The following is a 17,075-nucleotide window of genomic DNA, read 5'->3' as shown; positions in this document are numbered from 1 at the left end:
GTAATGAATAATGGCTAGGTAGGAAATGTATCATTAAAAAAAAACAAAAAAAAACTGAACAATAAAATCCATACCAGCTTTATACACTTATAAGAAAACAAACTGAGTCTGGCTTTAGAAAAATCTAAAACAAAAAATAATAATATTATTGAAGGATTCAAGAATATGGAAAACTCAATTTTCAAAACTAAAATTCTTTAAGTATCACAGACTCAGCACGATCACCACAATCCACCTTGCCGCAACTCTGTGAAGTGAAATACGTTGAATACACTGATACACTGAGTATAAGTAATATTCGGAGTGGTTGACCTGCGACTCAGCACATGCCTCCCAACCACCACCACACTTTGCCGCGCCATAACCCACCTTGCCGCGCTGAGCCGCCCTCGCCCTGCCGTTCTGCTCTCTGACGCACCCTGAGTATAGCAATTCATTCACTTCACCTCTAACACCTTATGAGACACGTGTTACGGCACACATCAGACCACAGCCTCTGATCACGACCATGTGGCTCCGAGGTAAACACTCCGTCAGCAGGCTCTCCTGATTGGCTGGTAGCGCTGGTGTCACAGGTCTGCAGCCAATCGCGGCGCAAGAAACACGCCGCCTCGGCTGCCAAGATGAGACAGCCGACAAGCGCAATGATGTTTACCTACAAAGTCTTACGTATTGCGAAGCATATAGGGACCTCGTTCGGACTGTTTTCAGATACCAAAAATGTACTTAGTCGAATTCTGATTATTGTTTTTCCATTGATTATCATGCAGAATCTGTACTGAAGCATCACCAGTATTTGTGAAAACCAATCGAAATATGGCACCGAAGTTTTCGTTATTACGCTGGAATCACTTCACGTATATTTCCACAATGTATTGCTAATCAGAATCATGATCTCCTTCACTGGTCATGAACCCCAAATGTTGATTTAGGTCGCACACTCAACAAATATATTTTTTTCTGTATTTATTATTATTATTATTATTATTATTATTATTATTATTATTATTATTATTATTATTATTATTATTTATTTATTTTATTTATTTATTTATTTTTATTTTTATTTTTTTTTGCTGCATTACTTAGTTGTTTTCCTATACTAGACAATTAGCGATAGTGACTTGAAACACTTTTTCAAGTTCATGCTCTAGTTATTTGGTGGGTTCAGACTTCAGATACTCTACATGAGAAATGTCGCTGCCATCCCCTTGGAGGAATTATGAATTTAGATGGATATGGCAATTGTATTTCAGGATATGGTACTTTTTTCATGCTGACGGCTTCAATAAGCTAAAAACAACGATAATGAAGATTTTAAGCAATGCATACAAAGCAATAATCTTTCTTATATATATATATGTATATATATATATATATATATATATATATATATATATATATATATATATATATATATATATATATATATATATATATATATATATATATATATATATATATATATATATATATATATATATATATATATATATATATATATATATATATATATATATATATATATATATATATATATATATATATATATATATATATATATATATATATATATATATATATATTTTTTTTTTTTTTTTTTTTTATCTTATGTAGGAAGGACACTGGGCAAGGGCAACAAAAATCCAATAAAAACATATGCCCACTGAAATGCCAGTCCCATAAAAGGGTCAAAACAGTGGTCAAAAATTGATGAATAAGTGTCTTGAAACCTCCCTCTTGAAGGAATTCAAGTCATAGGAAGGTGGAAATACAGAAGCAGGCAGGGAATTCCAGAGTTTACCAGAAAAAGGGATGAATGATTGAGAATACTGGTTAACTCTTGCGTTAGAGAGGTGGACAGAATAGGGGTGAGAGAAAGAAGAAAGTCTTGTGCAGCGAGGCCGCGGAAGGAGGGGAGGCATGCAGTTAGCAAGATCAGAAGAGCAGTTGGCATGAAAATAGCGGTAAAAGACAGCTAGATATGCAACATTGCGGCGGTGAGAGTGAGGCTGAAGACAGTCAGTTAGAGGAGAGGAGTCGATGAGACGAAAAGCTTTTGATTCCACCCTGTCTAGAAGAGCAGTATGAGTGGAACCCCCCCAGACATGTGAAGCATACTCCATACATGGACAGATAAGGCCCTTGTACAGAGTTAGCAGCTGGGGGAGTGAGAAAAACTGGCGGAGACGTCTCAGAACACCTAACTTCATAGAAGCTGTTTTAGCTAGAGATGAGATTTGAAGTTTCCAGTTCAGATTATAAGTAAAGGACAGAACGAGGATGTTCAGTGTAGAAGAGGGGGACAGTTGAGTGTCATTGAAGAAGAGGGGATAGTTGTCTGGAAGGTTGTGTCGAGTTGATAGATGGAGGAATTGAGTTTTTGAGGCATTGAACAATACCAAGTTTGCTCTGCCCCAATCAGAAATTTTAGATCAGAAGTCAGGCGTTCTGTGGCTTCCCTGCGTGATATGTTTACCTCCTGAAGGGTTGGACGTTTATGAAAAGACGTGGAAAAGTGCAGGGTGGTATCATCAGCGTAGGAGTGGATAGGACAAGAAGTTTGGTTTGTAAGATCATTAATGAATAATAAGAAGAGAGTGGGTGACAGGACAGAACCCTGAGGAACACCACTGTTAATAGATGTAGGAGAAGAACAGTGACTGTCTACCACAGCAGCAATAGAACGGTCAGAAAGGAAACTTGAGATGAAGTTACAGAGAGAAGGATAGAAACCGTAGGAGGGTAGTTTGGAAATCAAAGCTTTGTGCCAGATTGAAAATTAGATCTTAGATCTGCAACATTCGCGGTCTAAGATCTAATTTTCAATCTGTAGAACACCACCTCTCCTCTTCTAAACCTCATCTTCTTTTCCTCACCGAAACTCAGGTGTCTGAGGCAACTGACAGCAGCCCCTTTTCTGTTCCCTCCTACTTTCTCTATCCTCATTTTCGATCCAAAGCTGGATGCTGCGTTTATGTGCGCAATGACTTAACCTCCTCTCGTGCCCACGCTCTTGAATCTTCCGAGTTTTCCACCATCTGGCTACGACTACAGAGTCACTCTCATACTAAGTGGGTGACAGGACAGAACCCTGAGGAACACCACTGTTAATAGATTTAGGAGAAGAACAGTGACCGTCTACCACAGCAGCAATAGAACGGTCAGAAAGGAAACTTGAGATGAAGTTACAGAGAGAAGGATAGAAACCGTAGGAGGGTAGTTTGGAAATCAAAGCTTTGTGCCAGACTCTATCGAAGGCTTTTGATATGTCCAAGGCAACAGCAAAAGTTTCACCAAAATCTCTAAAAGAGGATGACCAAGACTCAGTAAGGAAAGCCAGAAGATCACCAGTAGAGCGGCCTTGACGGAACCCATTCTGGCGATCAGGTAGAAGGTTGTGAAGTGATAGATGTTTAAGAATCTTCCTGTTGAGGATAGATTCAAAAACTTTAGATAGGCAGGAAATTAAAGCAATAGGACGGTAGTTTGAGGGATTAGAGCGGTCACCCTTTTTAGGAACAGGTTGAATGTAGGCAAACTTCCAGCAAGAAGGAAAGGTAGATGTTGACAGACAGAGCTGAAAGAGTTTGACTAGGCAAGGTGCAAGCACGGAGGCACAGTTTCGGAGAACAATAGGAGGGACCCCATCAGGTCCATAAGCCTTCCGAGGGTTTAGGCCAGCGAGGGCATGGAAAACATCATTGCGAAGAATTTTAATAGGTGGCATGAGGTAGTCAGAGGGTGGAGGAGAGGGAGGAACAAGCCCAGAATCGTCCAAGGTAGAGTTTTTAGCAAAGGTTTGAGCAAAGAGTTCAGCTTTAGAAATAGATGTGATAGCAGTGGTGCCATCTGGTTGAAATAGAGGAGGGAAAGAAGAAGAAGCAAAGTTATTGGAGATATTTTTGGCTAGATGCCAGAAATCACGAGGGGAGTTAGATCTTGAAAGGTTTTGACATGCTCTGTTAATGAAGGAGTTTTTGGCTAGTTGGAGAACAGACTTGGCATGATTCCGGGCAGAAATATAAAGTGCATGAGATTCTGGTGATGGAAGGCTTAAGTATCTTTTGTGGGCCACCTCTCTATCATGTGTAGCACGAGAACAAGCTGTGTTAAACCAAGGTTTAGAAGGTTTAGGACGAGAAAAAGAGTGAGGAATGTACGCCTCCATGCCAGACACTATCACCTCTGTTATGCGCCCAGCACACAAAGACGGGTCTCTGACACGGAAGCAGTAGTCATTCCAAGGAAAATCAGCAAAATACCTCCTCAGGTCCCTCCAACTAGCAGAGGCAAAACGCCAGAGGCACCTTCGCTAAGGGGGATCCTGAGGAGGGATTGGAGTGATAGGACAAGATAAAGATATGAGATTGTGATCGGAGGAGCCCAACGGAGAAGAAAGGGTGACAGCATAAGCAGAAGGATTAGAGGTCAGGAAAAGGTCAAGAATGTTGGGCGTATCTCCAAGACGGTCAGGAATACGAGTAGGGTGTTGCACCAATTGCTCTAGGTCATGGAGGATAGCAAAGTTGTAGGCTAGTTCACCAGGATGGTCAGTGAAGGGAGATGAAAGCCAAAGCTGGTGGTGAACATTGAAGTCTCCAAGAATGGAGATCTCTGCAAAAGGGAAGAGGGTCAGAATGTGCTCCACTTTGGAAGTTAAGTAGTCAAAGAATTTCTTATAGTCAGAGGAGTTAGGTGAGAGGTATACAGCACAGATAAATTTAGTATGAGAGTGACTCTGTAGTCGTAGCCAGATGGTGGAAAACTCGGAAGATTCAAGAGCGTGGGCACGAGAGCAGGTTAAGTCATTGCGCACATAAACGCAGCATCCAGCTTTGGATCGAAATTGAGGATAGAGAAAGTAGGAGGGAACAGAAAAGGGGTTACTGTCAGTTGCCTCAGACACCTGAGTTTCAGTGAGGAAAAGAAGATGAGGTTTAGAAGAGGAGAGGTGGTGTTCTACAGATTGAAAATTAGATCTTAGACCGCGAATGTTGCAGAAGTTAATGAAGAAAAAGTTGAGGGGGGATGTCAAGACACTTATGGTCGTCGACAGAAAGGCAGTCCGACCTGGAGACATTTATGTTCCCCTCCCCAGATGGGGACTCCGAGGCTGGTGTAGGAGTCGCCATGATGATTTTAAAATTTTTGAGTGAAGGGTGTGTGTGTTATTAGGTGCTTATAGTTTTGTGTGGAAGAAGAGAGTTGTCTTTAGAGGGCAGGCTGTGACTGCCCCCTTGTGTTGTGAGACACAAAGGGAAACGTTCAGTGAGGTCACACACACACACACACACACACACACACACACACACACACACACACACACACACATATATATATATATATATATATATATATATATATATATATATATATATATATATATATATATATATATATATATATATATATATATATATATATATATATATATATATTTATATATAATAACAAAATGAGAATATGCAGAGCCCATTCGCAGCGTGAGCCGATGGGAAGGCAGACACCACCACCATCACCACCACAACACTGAGGTTGCTGGTGGTGCTTGTTGACTGCTGACTGCTCATGCTGGCTGTTGGCTGGCTGGCTGCTGGCGAGGTGGGTACCGTGTGATAAGGGGCCCCTGACTGCATGTTTGTGTTACCTGGACGAAGAAACAAGAGGGAGTGAGTGGACGCTGGGAACAAATAAGAATTGTTTTTAGGAAGGTACTCACACACTGAAGGTAGCTATAAGAAACAAGCTAAAGTTTAGTCCTTTGCCCAGCTCGGCTACGGCCAGCGCTGGTTGTTCTCATAATGGGAGTAAAGTTCAGTGTTTGGTGCTGTAAACTACTGTACTGTTTTGTGATTTTATCAGACCTAATGAACTCTTAGTTTGTCAAATCAAAATTAGCATAATAGAAGCGACTCTTTCCACCATAACATTGATTTATTTATGTATTTATTTTTATTTTTATTTTTATTTTTATTTTTGTATACCAATTATCGTCATGTTTTGGATGTTGTTTTAGTTTTACCTAATAATTCGCCAATCTGGGTGCTGACTTGTAGGGGGATGAAGCAATATACGTTTTAATCATTGGTATTGGAATCCAGGTCATGGTGCTTGAATGTGCATTTAAACAATTCCATGAATAATTCCTATTTTACTAACCCTTCTACTTGATATGCTATAAGTAAGATGATAATTATATATATATATATATATATATATATATATATATATATATATATATATATATATATATATATATATATATTTTTTTTTTTTTTTTTTTTTTTTCTTTTTTTCTTACACAGACACTGATAAAACAATAATAACCACCTGGACCAATGATGTTATACAGAGTTCATGAAATTAGATTAAGTTCATGAAATTATAGGCTAAGTTAGGTTAGGAAGCCCAGTTTGACAGACTTGTACTCATTTCACTTAAAACCCTGGATTTTCACCAGGTCTGCCATTTTACTGTGGATAGGGAAAGAGAAAATTGATATTTACCAGAACATTTAAGTCTTTTTTAATGCAGTCTAAATATGCTCTTAAATTTTGTATAACTGATGTACTAGTGAGACATGGAGTGTAATGCCTTACTTTAATGATATTAGTGATGGATAGGAGGTGAAGGAAGTTGAGTAATATTATCTTGTATGAGATAACTACTTCTGATCATACTACTTTTTTGCCATTTTAATAGCAAGAAAAATAAGAATATAAGAATATGCTCTGTTGGTGTTCCCAGAGAAGAGAATGGTGTAGGAGAACCTAAAGGAACACCACCTTAATTTCTTTTATATCCTAATTACTCTTACTCTTCACTTTCCAGACTTAACAAGCACCAGTTGCAGCTTGAAGGTACAGGATGGAAAGAAGGATCAAGCTGAGGACACTAAATGAGCACATTGTGTGTGCCATCTGCTCAGGCTACCTTGTGGATGCCACCACTGTTACAGAGTGTCTGCACACCTGTGAGTGTATTTGCTGCCTCTATTTTTGCACTGGTAGCCTAAAACAAATATTAAGTTAAGGCATCTTATTTTAGATACTCTATGATATTTGTATTGATACTGTACTAGTAAATTAGCCTCTTCATTCATATGTTTCAGATTTTATGAATTGAATGAGTATCATGTGATATTCTTTTTATTTGTGAGTAATTCAGCTGGGAATTTATGATGAGAAAATCTTTTATAACATTAAATTATTATGAACTGTTCCTGCCAAGGACTTTTGTAGCATAGAGATGTGTGATGTATATATGAGTGTATATATCAGTGATTCACAAACTGTGCACTGTGACAGTCACTAAAGTGGACTGCTTTCTTTTCCTAGTTAATTATGTGTTCTTAAATTTGTGCACTTTAGTAGCCCTGCACTGCACTGACTACACGGTTGGTGTGCCATCAAAGTTCAAGATGTACCTTTAATGCAACAAAGCAACAAAGTTTGGGAGTCATTGGTATATATAGATCATATCACTAAGTTACGCATTCCTCTTTCCCATGAATTGAGCTCTTTTAGAAGGGAGGTTTCAAGACACTTTTCCTCCAGTTTGAGTAAACCATTTGGCTGTTTAGGTTCTGGCACCTCATTGGGCCCTTTGTTTTTTCCTTTTGTTGCTTTTAGCCAGTGGCCCTTTTACATAAAAAAAATCATATTTAATTTTTTTATTTATTTATTTATTTATTTTCAGAAAGAAGGATTTGGTAGGGAAGATGCTTAATTCACTGCTCTTTTTCTCTCTCAGTCTGTAAATCATGCCTGGTGAAGCACCTTGAAGAGCGCAACACCTGTCCCACCTGTGACATTGTCATTCACCAGTCCCACCCACTCAACTATATTGCCTTTGATCGCACCATGCAAGACATTGTGTGCAAGCTAGTGCCCATGCTGCAGGAGGGTGAGTCAGTCTACTTATATGGTAATCAGTGTTGAAGATTTTTTTTTTTTTTTCAAGTTAGCCTTAGTTGATTATGTTTAATCTCAAATTTTATTTATTTATTTGTTTATTTATGATTTTTTTGCTCTCTTTGAAGTTTCTATATATTGGCAGTAGTAGCAATGATAAGTTTCAGAAATTTCCCTGTGGTAATGGCTCATTCCAACATGGTCAGATGAACTGAAGAGAGAAAGGGAGTTTTATCGTGCACGAGGTGAGGTGTGCCCGAAGGACCTGCCGCAGGCCAATGAGGAGGATTCCCAGCAGGATGACAAGGCTGTCAATGACACAGACTACCATCGTCTTGATGAACAGGTGTGGTATCATACTCATGCCATTTCTTCTCTTCATTGACTCCAATCTTCTTTTCTTGTTCTACTTTCTTCCTTTCTTTCTCTCCCCCCCACCCCCCCTGATCTCTCTCTCTCTCTCTCTCTCTCTCTCTCTCTCTCTCTCTCTCTCTCTCTCTCTCTCTCTCTCTCTCTCTCTCTCTCTCTCTCTCTCTCTCTCTCTCTCTCTCTCTCTCTCTCTCTCTCTCTCTCTCTCTCTCTCTCTCTCTCTCTCTCTCTCTCTCTCTCTCTCTCTCTCTCTCTCTCCCCTTATCCTATATTGCTTGAGTATACTTATGTCTTTGCACTTTTCTCTCTGCACAGGTCAACATTTGCCTGGAGTGCAAATATCCCACTCTGGCACCACTCAAGAGGAGATTCATCCGATGTTCAGCCCAGGCCACCATTACCCACCTCAAGAAGTTTCTTGCCCTCAAAGTGCTGGAAGGACCACAAAAGTATCGTGAGGTGAGTTTTTGCTATGTGTTGCAAATCATTTGCTCCTTTATTGATTTTTATTATCATACAGTAATTCCTCCAGTGTCTAGACATTCAATAACTGGACTTGTCAGTAGCCAGACTTAATCGTTCTGAATATTAAACCGGACACACCTCTGACTTAGATGCACCATTGTGATGTGGCAGTGTGGTGCTTTGCAATGGATGTGGCAGCACCACAGTGGCGTGACACCTCTCATTTGTTTGTATGGGTTTTCTAATGCATAGGTGCTATTACAGCTGCATTGCAATAGTGTCACTGCATAGTGTGATGCCAATCATAGTGAGACATCTCTCACCTGTCTGTGTTTTTTAAATGCAGCAATACTACAACAATGCTTCCTCATGCTGAGCCACTGGCCTTTCTCTTTCCCTTTGTCACAGGCAAGTTGATGTGACTAGTATTCCAGTAAACAAGTGGTTTATCCACATAAATGATCTGTATGTTCAGGCATGTGAGATGTACATGGAAATAAGTATACAGTATATAGCAAGTAGGTATTCATTTTTACTATCCACAGATATGTTGTATACAGGGTGTAACACAAGTTTCTGCGAGTATCCACAGCATCTGCAGAAACTCATGTTACACCCTGTGTATTTGCAGTAATTATTTATTGAGTGGATTTTCTCACATCTGCTATTGTTGTTCCACGCACCCACACAACACAACTCTTCCTTGTTCCAACTGACTTTTGGTCATGTTCATGTCTCTGCCATTCCATCACCTGCTGCCTCTTACCAGGGTACACATGCTGGCTTTCATGACTGAGAATTATTTTTTAAAATGTATTATTATATGAAACTAACAAATTTTACATGTTTTTTTTCTGCTTTATGAGGCTTAACATAACTCATACATACACAGAAAACAAATCAAAACACAAATCACCTTGAAAAAATAACATTGTTTGTGTTGTGGCAGATGTAGGACAAAGACAGAGGGAGAAAGGTAAAAAAATGTCCATAAACAAGTGTTTGCAACAGAAATGTCATTAAAGAAACATGACTTAGAATTGGTTGTAAGTGTAAGTAATACTGCACAGTGATATTTTCTGTTATGATGTCTGGTAAATGATGATAATTAATCAGGCATGGAGGATGTAGATATGTTGTGGATGAACCAGGATAGATATTGGAGGGATTACGGTATATCAGAGTATGTGTGAATATTATGGTACACTTTGAATGTGAGTTGTGGAAAATGAATTAGTGGACTTCATTATCATGCTTGATGCCATACAAAATACTACCAAGTTTTGGAGTGACACAATATCATTTACAAACTCCCAAAGCTAACTATCTGCCTTTGTCTTATTAAACACATGAATATTTCTTTGGTAGTTCTGGAGGAAAAGTTCTTTCTGAGATGTCACATAAAATAAAATAAAAAGTAGCTAAGATATGTGGGGAAGTGACAATAATTATGAGGTTGAAGGCTAATGTATCTCTCTCTCTCTCTCTCTCTCTCTCTCTCTCTCTCTCTCTCTCTCTCTCTCTCTCTCTCTCTCTCTCTCTCTCTCTCTCTCTCTCTCTCTCTCTCTCTCTCTCTCTCTCTCTCTCTCTCTCTCTCTCTCTCTCTCTCTCTCTCTCTCCACACTCAAGATTGACATAATGTGCAACGATGAAATGCTCGGCAAGGACCACACGCTTAAGTTTGTGCAGGTAACAAGATGGCGGTTCCGCAGTCCACCACTCAAGCTTTCCTACCGGCCAAGAATAGATATATGAGGGACTTTTTGTTACAGGACACTACTCTGAACACACACACACACACACACACATCTTCACATTTCCTATTTATGAGAGTCTGTAAGGAGAAATTGTATGATAAAGAAAAAAAAGAGCTTGATTTTTTTTGTAGAAATATTGAAGTATGGTGAGTTTCAACTAAGAAAGACCATTCATTGTAAACTTTAATTTTCTGTGTGTGTGTGTGTGTGTGTGTGTGTGTGTGTGTGTGTGTGTGTGTGTGTGTGTGTGTGTGTGTGTGTGTGTGTGTGTGTACATGCTGATGCTTGTGAAATAGTGAAAGGTTCTTTTATACACAGGGGATGTGTCTTAAATTTTTACAAATATATTTTTTGAGTACATATAAGTGTTGTGTGGCATAGTATAGGAATAACCCTTGTTGATCTTTTGCCTCACACCACACATTGAGCATAACATGAAGATGTTTAAGTGAAAAGCATGTAAGAAGCATGACCAGGTGTATGAATGAGATCATACTCCATTACCTTTGTGTTAGACTGACATATTGAAACTCAACTCAGACATAATGCAATAAAGTTATAATAGATTACATTTAAGTTTCACTGATGAACTCCATTACTAGTATGATATTGAATGGAAGATTTATGTAACTCAGAAAAGTTGCTTGTGAGGAAGTTGTAGGAATAGTTGATAGCTGTGTGTGTTTGTGTGTATGTAGCTGGTGACATAAAAAATTCTGAAGATGAAGATACATTATAACTAGATATTCTTATGTGTGTTGATTTTTGCACTTCAGAACTCATGGTAGAAATTACACAGGATAAGCAATAGTTATATTGCTATTTTTATAAGATGTGTTTATATGTGTTTTTCAAACACATGATTCAATATACATATCAGCAGAAGAACATAGATACATTATGCATAGTGATCAATACTGGCACACATAAACAATGAGGGGATGAGGCAGAATCATCAGAAAAGTGTGTCATCAGGTCATGACTCCACCATAGGGGCATCACCTGAAGCATGAGGGCTGGGTTAGGGTTGGCTGTCTGCTCTCACCATTACCATCCTGTCACCACCACCATCACCATTGCTGCTGATGCTGCTCTGACCAGTGTTTCAAGAGATGTGGTTGAATAGTGTTGTGACAGTGACATTGCTGGTCACTACCACAAGATTAATGGTAATGGTAAGTGTTATAAAAGACTTTTATATACATTTAAGAGCTGTTGTGATTATTGATAGCAAAGTTATTTTCTGATATGGAAGATTAAGAGCTGATAGAATTTCAATTATAATGGTGCTTCCTTTCCACAGGCTCTTCATTCCAATCCAGTCCACAGTAAGTAAAAAGAATGAGATTTGACTGCAATAAATCTAAAAGCAAACCTCATTTCTTTCCATTCTGCTAGTTGCAGTTGGTGATGAGTGCTGAAAAGTGTTATATAGTGCCTATCTAAGAAGAGATCAGAGTGAGTATGTAGGATTTTTAATTCTAAAGAGGGCATAGGATTTGGAAATTATGTGGAGTTCTGCAATAAAGAACCCAGGGTGAATGTAATTGATCTGAGGTCCTAAAGGGAACACAGAATAACTATGTGGAGTTTCCTTTATAACAATGCTATGAAGTCCTAAAGAGAGTGCAGAATGTGCAGAATTCATATAAATGACGTGGAGTTACTCTACAACATAGATCTGAAGTCCTAAAGAGAGTGCAGAATGAGTATAAATGTGGAGCTCCTTTATAGAGGGCTAAGGGTGAGTGCAGTTGTCTCCTGAATAGGTATTAGGATAAATGTATGTAACTTGAGTTCTGAAGACGAACCCTTGCCCTTCAGGGCAACCAAGATGTGTCTTTGGCTGGCGCTGGATGGAGGTAGCTGGAGGGGACACACTAACTCTTACCTCCCCCAACTACCCTGCTTCTTATGATTACTTCTCCCACTGTGGCTGGACCATCTGGGTGAGTCTGGATCAGAGGTGGAGAAAGTAGTGTGATGAAAGGATTAGTTCTATGGGAAAATGGAGAGATGATGGGTCCTATGCAACAAGAAAGTATAGGCTTGGAGGGACTTTAGGAATGGGAAGTGGAGAAATGGAAAATTTAGTGAAAAGGAAACCTTTGAAAGCATCAGAATTAATAAAAAAAAAATTACAATAGAAAAAAAAAAAAAAGGAGGAGGAGAAAGCAGGGGAGGCAACAGTGAACTGTTTAGATTACAAAGTCCATCAAAACATTCCTTAACATGAACATGAAATCATATGTTTGTAATAGAAAGTAATGAAAATATCCAAAGGGAAGACTGTACCAATAACTGTTAATTCAGATTGGATTCATGGCCAATTCTTGCCACAGGCGCTGATTGACTATTAGATATTTTTCTCTAAAGCACTTTTTATGTTTATTTGTAGGGTGAGAGAAAAGTAAATAATTTATTTTATCCATTAAAGTGCTCTGAGTTTAATAAAAGATGGTGTTGTAATAGCTAGAGTAAAAGATGGGTAAAAAATGAGCCTGTGACCTAAGTATCATTCAGGATCCTGGTGCTGCTCCAGAAGAGAAGACATGATGATCTATAAGATACCTCAGTTCATTGTTTCCTAACCCACACAGCCAACAAGTAGGAATGTTATCCTCAAGCTGAGATGTGACACCTTCTACCTCCAAGAGTCTAAGAATGGGATATGTCATGACTTTCTGAGAATACAACAAGTCAAGTAAGTGATCATCCCACCTTCAGTCCAGTCTTTGTGACATCCACCTTTCAAGTGCCACTACTTTACTGTTGTGCTTGGTCATCACTCTCATCATCATTATCATCATATTCCCATTTCGGTACTTCATCATGACCAGTGTGTGTGTGTGTATGTGCAATATATATATATATGTATATATATATATATATATATATATATATATATATATATATATATATATATATATATATATATATATATATATATATATATATATATATATATATATATATATATATATATATATATATATATATATATATTGGAAAACATGAATTTATTTATCAATTTACAGTTCCCCTTAGAATGTCTGTTTCATTCTCTCACACTCTCCAGGTACTGTGGCTCCAATACTCCTGTCTTCTCCACCAAAAACATCACCAAGTTGGGCATCACTTTCCACAGCAATGGAAGGCTCAACTACCCGGGCTTTCAGTGTTCCCTCACTGCTTCTAACCCCAACACCCAGCACTGTGGTGAGGATATGAACCACTTCCCATTGGAATGTTCTTTGTACAGTTATGGTATCTCAAGATGCACATTTTATAGTAAACATTGCTCCTTGCTCTTTTACACTTCATCTTCTCACCATTTATCTTCTGAAATTTCTCCAGATGTAGGACACAGTATGAGTTTTCTCCATGTCATTCTTTCTTGCAGTGTGTGGTAAACAGGCCAGCAGTGGGGCAAAAGTGGCTCCCTGGTTAGCAGTCCTGGTACTTGTCAATAGTTCCCAGGCTTTCTGCAGTGCTTCCATTGTGAGAGAACACTGGGTCCTCACTTCAGCCACCTGTGCAGCAAGGTATGCACACAAATTAGATGTGCAAAAGTACAGTTTTCTAAACAGAACAACAGACAGTGGAATGCAATACTAGAGACAATGTGTGCTAATATCTGCCTATTTCAAGAAAACATAAAAGATAGATAAGAAAAATGGATAAAGGAAAAAAAAATATGAGAATAAAAAGCCATAAGAATTGTGAAGACATGCAGAATGATAAAAGTGAGAAGAGAAATTTAGTGCATACTTCTCTTGTATCTTTATGTGTACTTTATTTCTTACTGATGTGATGGGCAGTTTTCTTGCAATATTTTTAATCTTTTGCTTCTCATCCAAAGGATAAAGCACAACAAATACAATTATGCAGTCAGGGTAGGGATTGGCCAAGACACAGGCAGCGTGCTCATCCCCATCAGAAGAGTCCTTCTACACCCAGCTTCTCTCCATGGCCTGTCACACACTGATGCCAACCTTGCCCTCATCCATCTCAAGCAGGCAATTACCTTCCGCAATGGAGCAGCACTCCCTGTGTGTCTGCCCCTCAGCCCTGCCCACCATCGGCCAGCCTCAGGCTCCCCAAGTGTGTACTGTGGTGGTGCATGCACACAAGACAAGGGAGAAGAGGAGTCTTTCTCAATAGATTTGCATTTTAAAATTGTTAATAAATGTTTGAGTTATGACCTCACAGTCTACAATATATACTATGTATATGAACACTTTACCATGTAGTGGTCTTTCCTTGCTACTATTTCACTTCATTCATTCATGTTCATTCACAATCAAAGAATCAGGGCAAAAGAGGAAAGAATCTAAACTATATATACAACAGGTTATTGGATATAATGGTACTATTTTGTATTTCCTTTTCATATCTCTCTTTTTCTTTCTTTTCTTTTTCTTTATGAAAGTTTGATAACCAGTGGAGAAAGATATTGTGATTCACTTTGTAAATTGAAAAGCTATTCTCTTTCACCATTGCTGTATGTGTTCACCAGAATGGCAAGGGTGGCGTGGTGCAGAAGTGGAGGAGCAGGAGTGCCTTCCAGACCACCAGGGACCTGCCTGGCTCTGTGGTCAGCCTGCAGACTTATGCCATCCTGAAAAGGTCTGTCTAGCTATTGCAGTGGTTCTCAGACTTTTTTTGTGAGTGACCTTATTTGGAAGATATCAGTCCTTTGTGATCCATAGTAAAGTAAAGAGAAAGAAAAATGTACAATGATATATATATATATATATATATATATATATATATATATATATATATATATATATATATATATATATATATATATATATATATATATATATATATATATATGTATTTTTTTTTATTTTGCAAAAAATAAACATTGGAATTTTCCTGTGTCCTTGCGACCCATCAAAATTAATCTTTGGGTCATGAGCCATACTTTGAGGACCACTGAGCCAATGTGAAGTGAAAACCAAGACTAGGTGTAGCAGTGGTCTGCATGTTTATGCATTTTCATCTTATCTATGAATAGTGCATGAACTTGAAAATGGATCAGAGAATAGATGTCTGTATAAGATAGGTTTTCAGTCCTTTCTTCCATTACAGGGTGATCTTGGCAGCCCTCTAGTGGCAAAGAGTAAAGGAGGAGGCTGGGTGCAAGTGGGTGTGGCAGTAGGTGGTAATAGCTGTGCAGGTGACAAAAGGTTGCATCAAGAGTCTGTCCCTCATGCACAAGTTGCTTACATCAGTGTGATAAGTAAGTTTTATTTTAATTTTTATTTATTTATTTATTTTTATTTTATTTATTTATTCATTTATTTATTTATTTATATATTTTTTTCACTAGCATAGTGTGAGTTCATTATAGAACAAATTCTTCTTCAGTGTAAAGGGGAGTTTAACCATATGCCTCACCATGCTTACTTAATGGTGTCGTAGCAAAGTTGCTGGCAGGATTGCCAGACTAAAAAAAAAATCACATCTCAGTGTTCCCCCTTGTCATCCATAAAAGCTTTTATCACATTCACCTTCCCCTTTTGACTACGTATTGTCTTTTACAGTATATAGTTTCCCATCATATGTATCTCTTACAGTGTTTCTAAATAGTCTCCCATGTTTTATGCCCAGACCACCTGTCCTGGATTGTCAGGACACTAGGGAGGGACAACACCTGTCCACAAAGGGAATGACCATGCACTGCTCAGGCAGATCTAGAGCTGCCCAACAAGAAACACTTTCTGGTATTGGTATTACAAGAAAGACAAAACATACACAAAGTCTGCTTTCAGTTTTCATTGATGACTTGCTATTCTGTGTCAATGTATTCCAGATTTGTTTGTAATCCAGCCATGTAGCTTTATGGAAGGATTTCCTACTTATTTCCATTTTTCACGTCTGGTTCCCTGTAGGAAATGTGGCCAAGGGAGGATGACAAGAACAACAGGAAATTTCCATGATATTTTCCAAGTAAAATCCGTGCTTTGTCCAATCTTTACGATCTTATCAGGATTTTTTTTTTTTTCAGTTTAGTCACAAAAGTATACATAATACTGAATTTCACATAAGTAGTTCCACTTGAGTGGACAGTCATGTATAAAAATTAAACATTATTGGGATGAAACACTTTCATACTTGAGAAACAATCTTATTGCATATTTATAACTTTGACCATGCATTACTACTAGACTACTTTATTTAGTACCTAAATAAACTTAACACTTACCCAAGTCATCAATGTATGTTATTTATTAAGGCTATGCAGTATGAACATTGAAAATATATTTTACATTAAATATATATATAATATTGAAAAAAAAAAAAAAAAAAAAAAAAAAAAAAAAAAATATATATATATATATATATATATATATATATATATATATATATATATATATATATATATATATATATATATATATATATATATATATATATATATATATATATATATATATATATATATATATATATATATATATATATATATATATATATATATAATTTTTTTTTTCCATAGTGTGTGTGTGTGTGTGTGTGTGTGTGTGTGTTTACAGCATTACTGCACAGCCCCACA

The 17,075-nt window shown here is 37.8% G+C and overlaps 3 protein-coding genes across 5 annotated transcripts in view; 2 read left to right on the top strand and 1 right to left on the bottom strand.

Moving 5' to 3' along the window:
• LOC135103884 (nucleolar protein 56-like) overlaps positions 1 to 559 on the bottom strand; it is a 7,122-nt gene extending 6,563 nt beyond the window's left edge. The window contains exon 1 of the mRNA XM_064010812.1: positions 370 to 559. The gene's annotated coding sequence lies outside the window, so the exon portion shown is untranslated. The remainder of the gene's footprint in view (positions 1 to 369) is intronic.
• Positions 560 to 5,477: 4,918 nt separating this feature from the next.
• On the top strand, positions 5,478 to 11,076 carry LOC135103883 (polycomb group RING finger protein 3-like). 3 transcript variants are annotated; one of them, XM_064010809.1, is made up of 6 exons: positions 5,478 to 5,604; positions 6,835 to 6,976; positions 7,756 to 7,908; positions 8,123 to 8,262; positions 8,601 to 8,744; positions 10,380 to 11,076. In XM_064010809.1, the coding sequence occupies exons 2-6, from the start codon at positions 6,871 to 6,873 to the stop codon at positions 10,503 to 10,505; spliced, it is 669 nt and encodes a 222-aa protein (XP_063866879.1). In that variant the 5' UTR covers positions 5,478 to 5,604; positions 6,835 to 6,870; the 3' UTR covers positions 10,506 to 11,076. The 3 variants fall into 3 exon arrangements, with proteins under 3 accessions (XP_063866879.1, XP_063866880.1, XP_063866881.1); XM_064010810.1 differs by having other exon boundaries at positions 5,591 to 5,731; XM_064010811.1 differs by having other exon boundaries at positions 5,599 to 5,714.
• A 141-nt stretch (positions 11,077 to 11,217) lies between these two features.
• On the top strand, positions 11,218 to 16,776 carry LOC135103882 (ovochymase-2-like). Its single transcript, XM_064010808.1, has 10 exons — positions 11,218 to 11,682; positions 11,811 to 11,835; positions 12,332 to 12,456; positions 13,108 to 13,211; positions 13,587 to 13,726; positions 13,911 to 14,052; positions 14,370 to 14,611; positions 15,027 to 15,136; positions 15,608 to 15,758; positions 16,130 to 16,776. Exons 1-10 carry the CDS (start codon positions 11,620 to 11,622, stop codon positions 16,189 to 16,191), a joined length of 1,164 nt encoding a protein of 387 aa, XP_063866878.1. The 5' UTR covers positions 11,218 to 11,619; the 3' UTR covers positions 16,192 to 16,776.
• The last annotated feature ends 299 nt before the right edge of the window (positions 16,777 to 17,075 follow it).

Source organism: Scylla paramamosain, chromosome 9, assembly GCF_035594125.1.
Source record: "Scylla paramamosain isolate STU-SP2022 chromosome 9, ASM3559412v1, whole genome shotgun sequence".
NCBI classification, from domain to species: Eukaryota; Metazoa; Arthropoda; class Malacostraca; order Decapoda; family Portunidae; genus Scylla; species Scylla paramamosain.
This window is presented reverse-complemented; position numbering and strand designations above follow the sequence as displayed.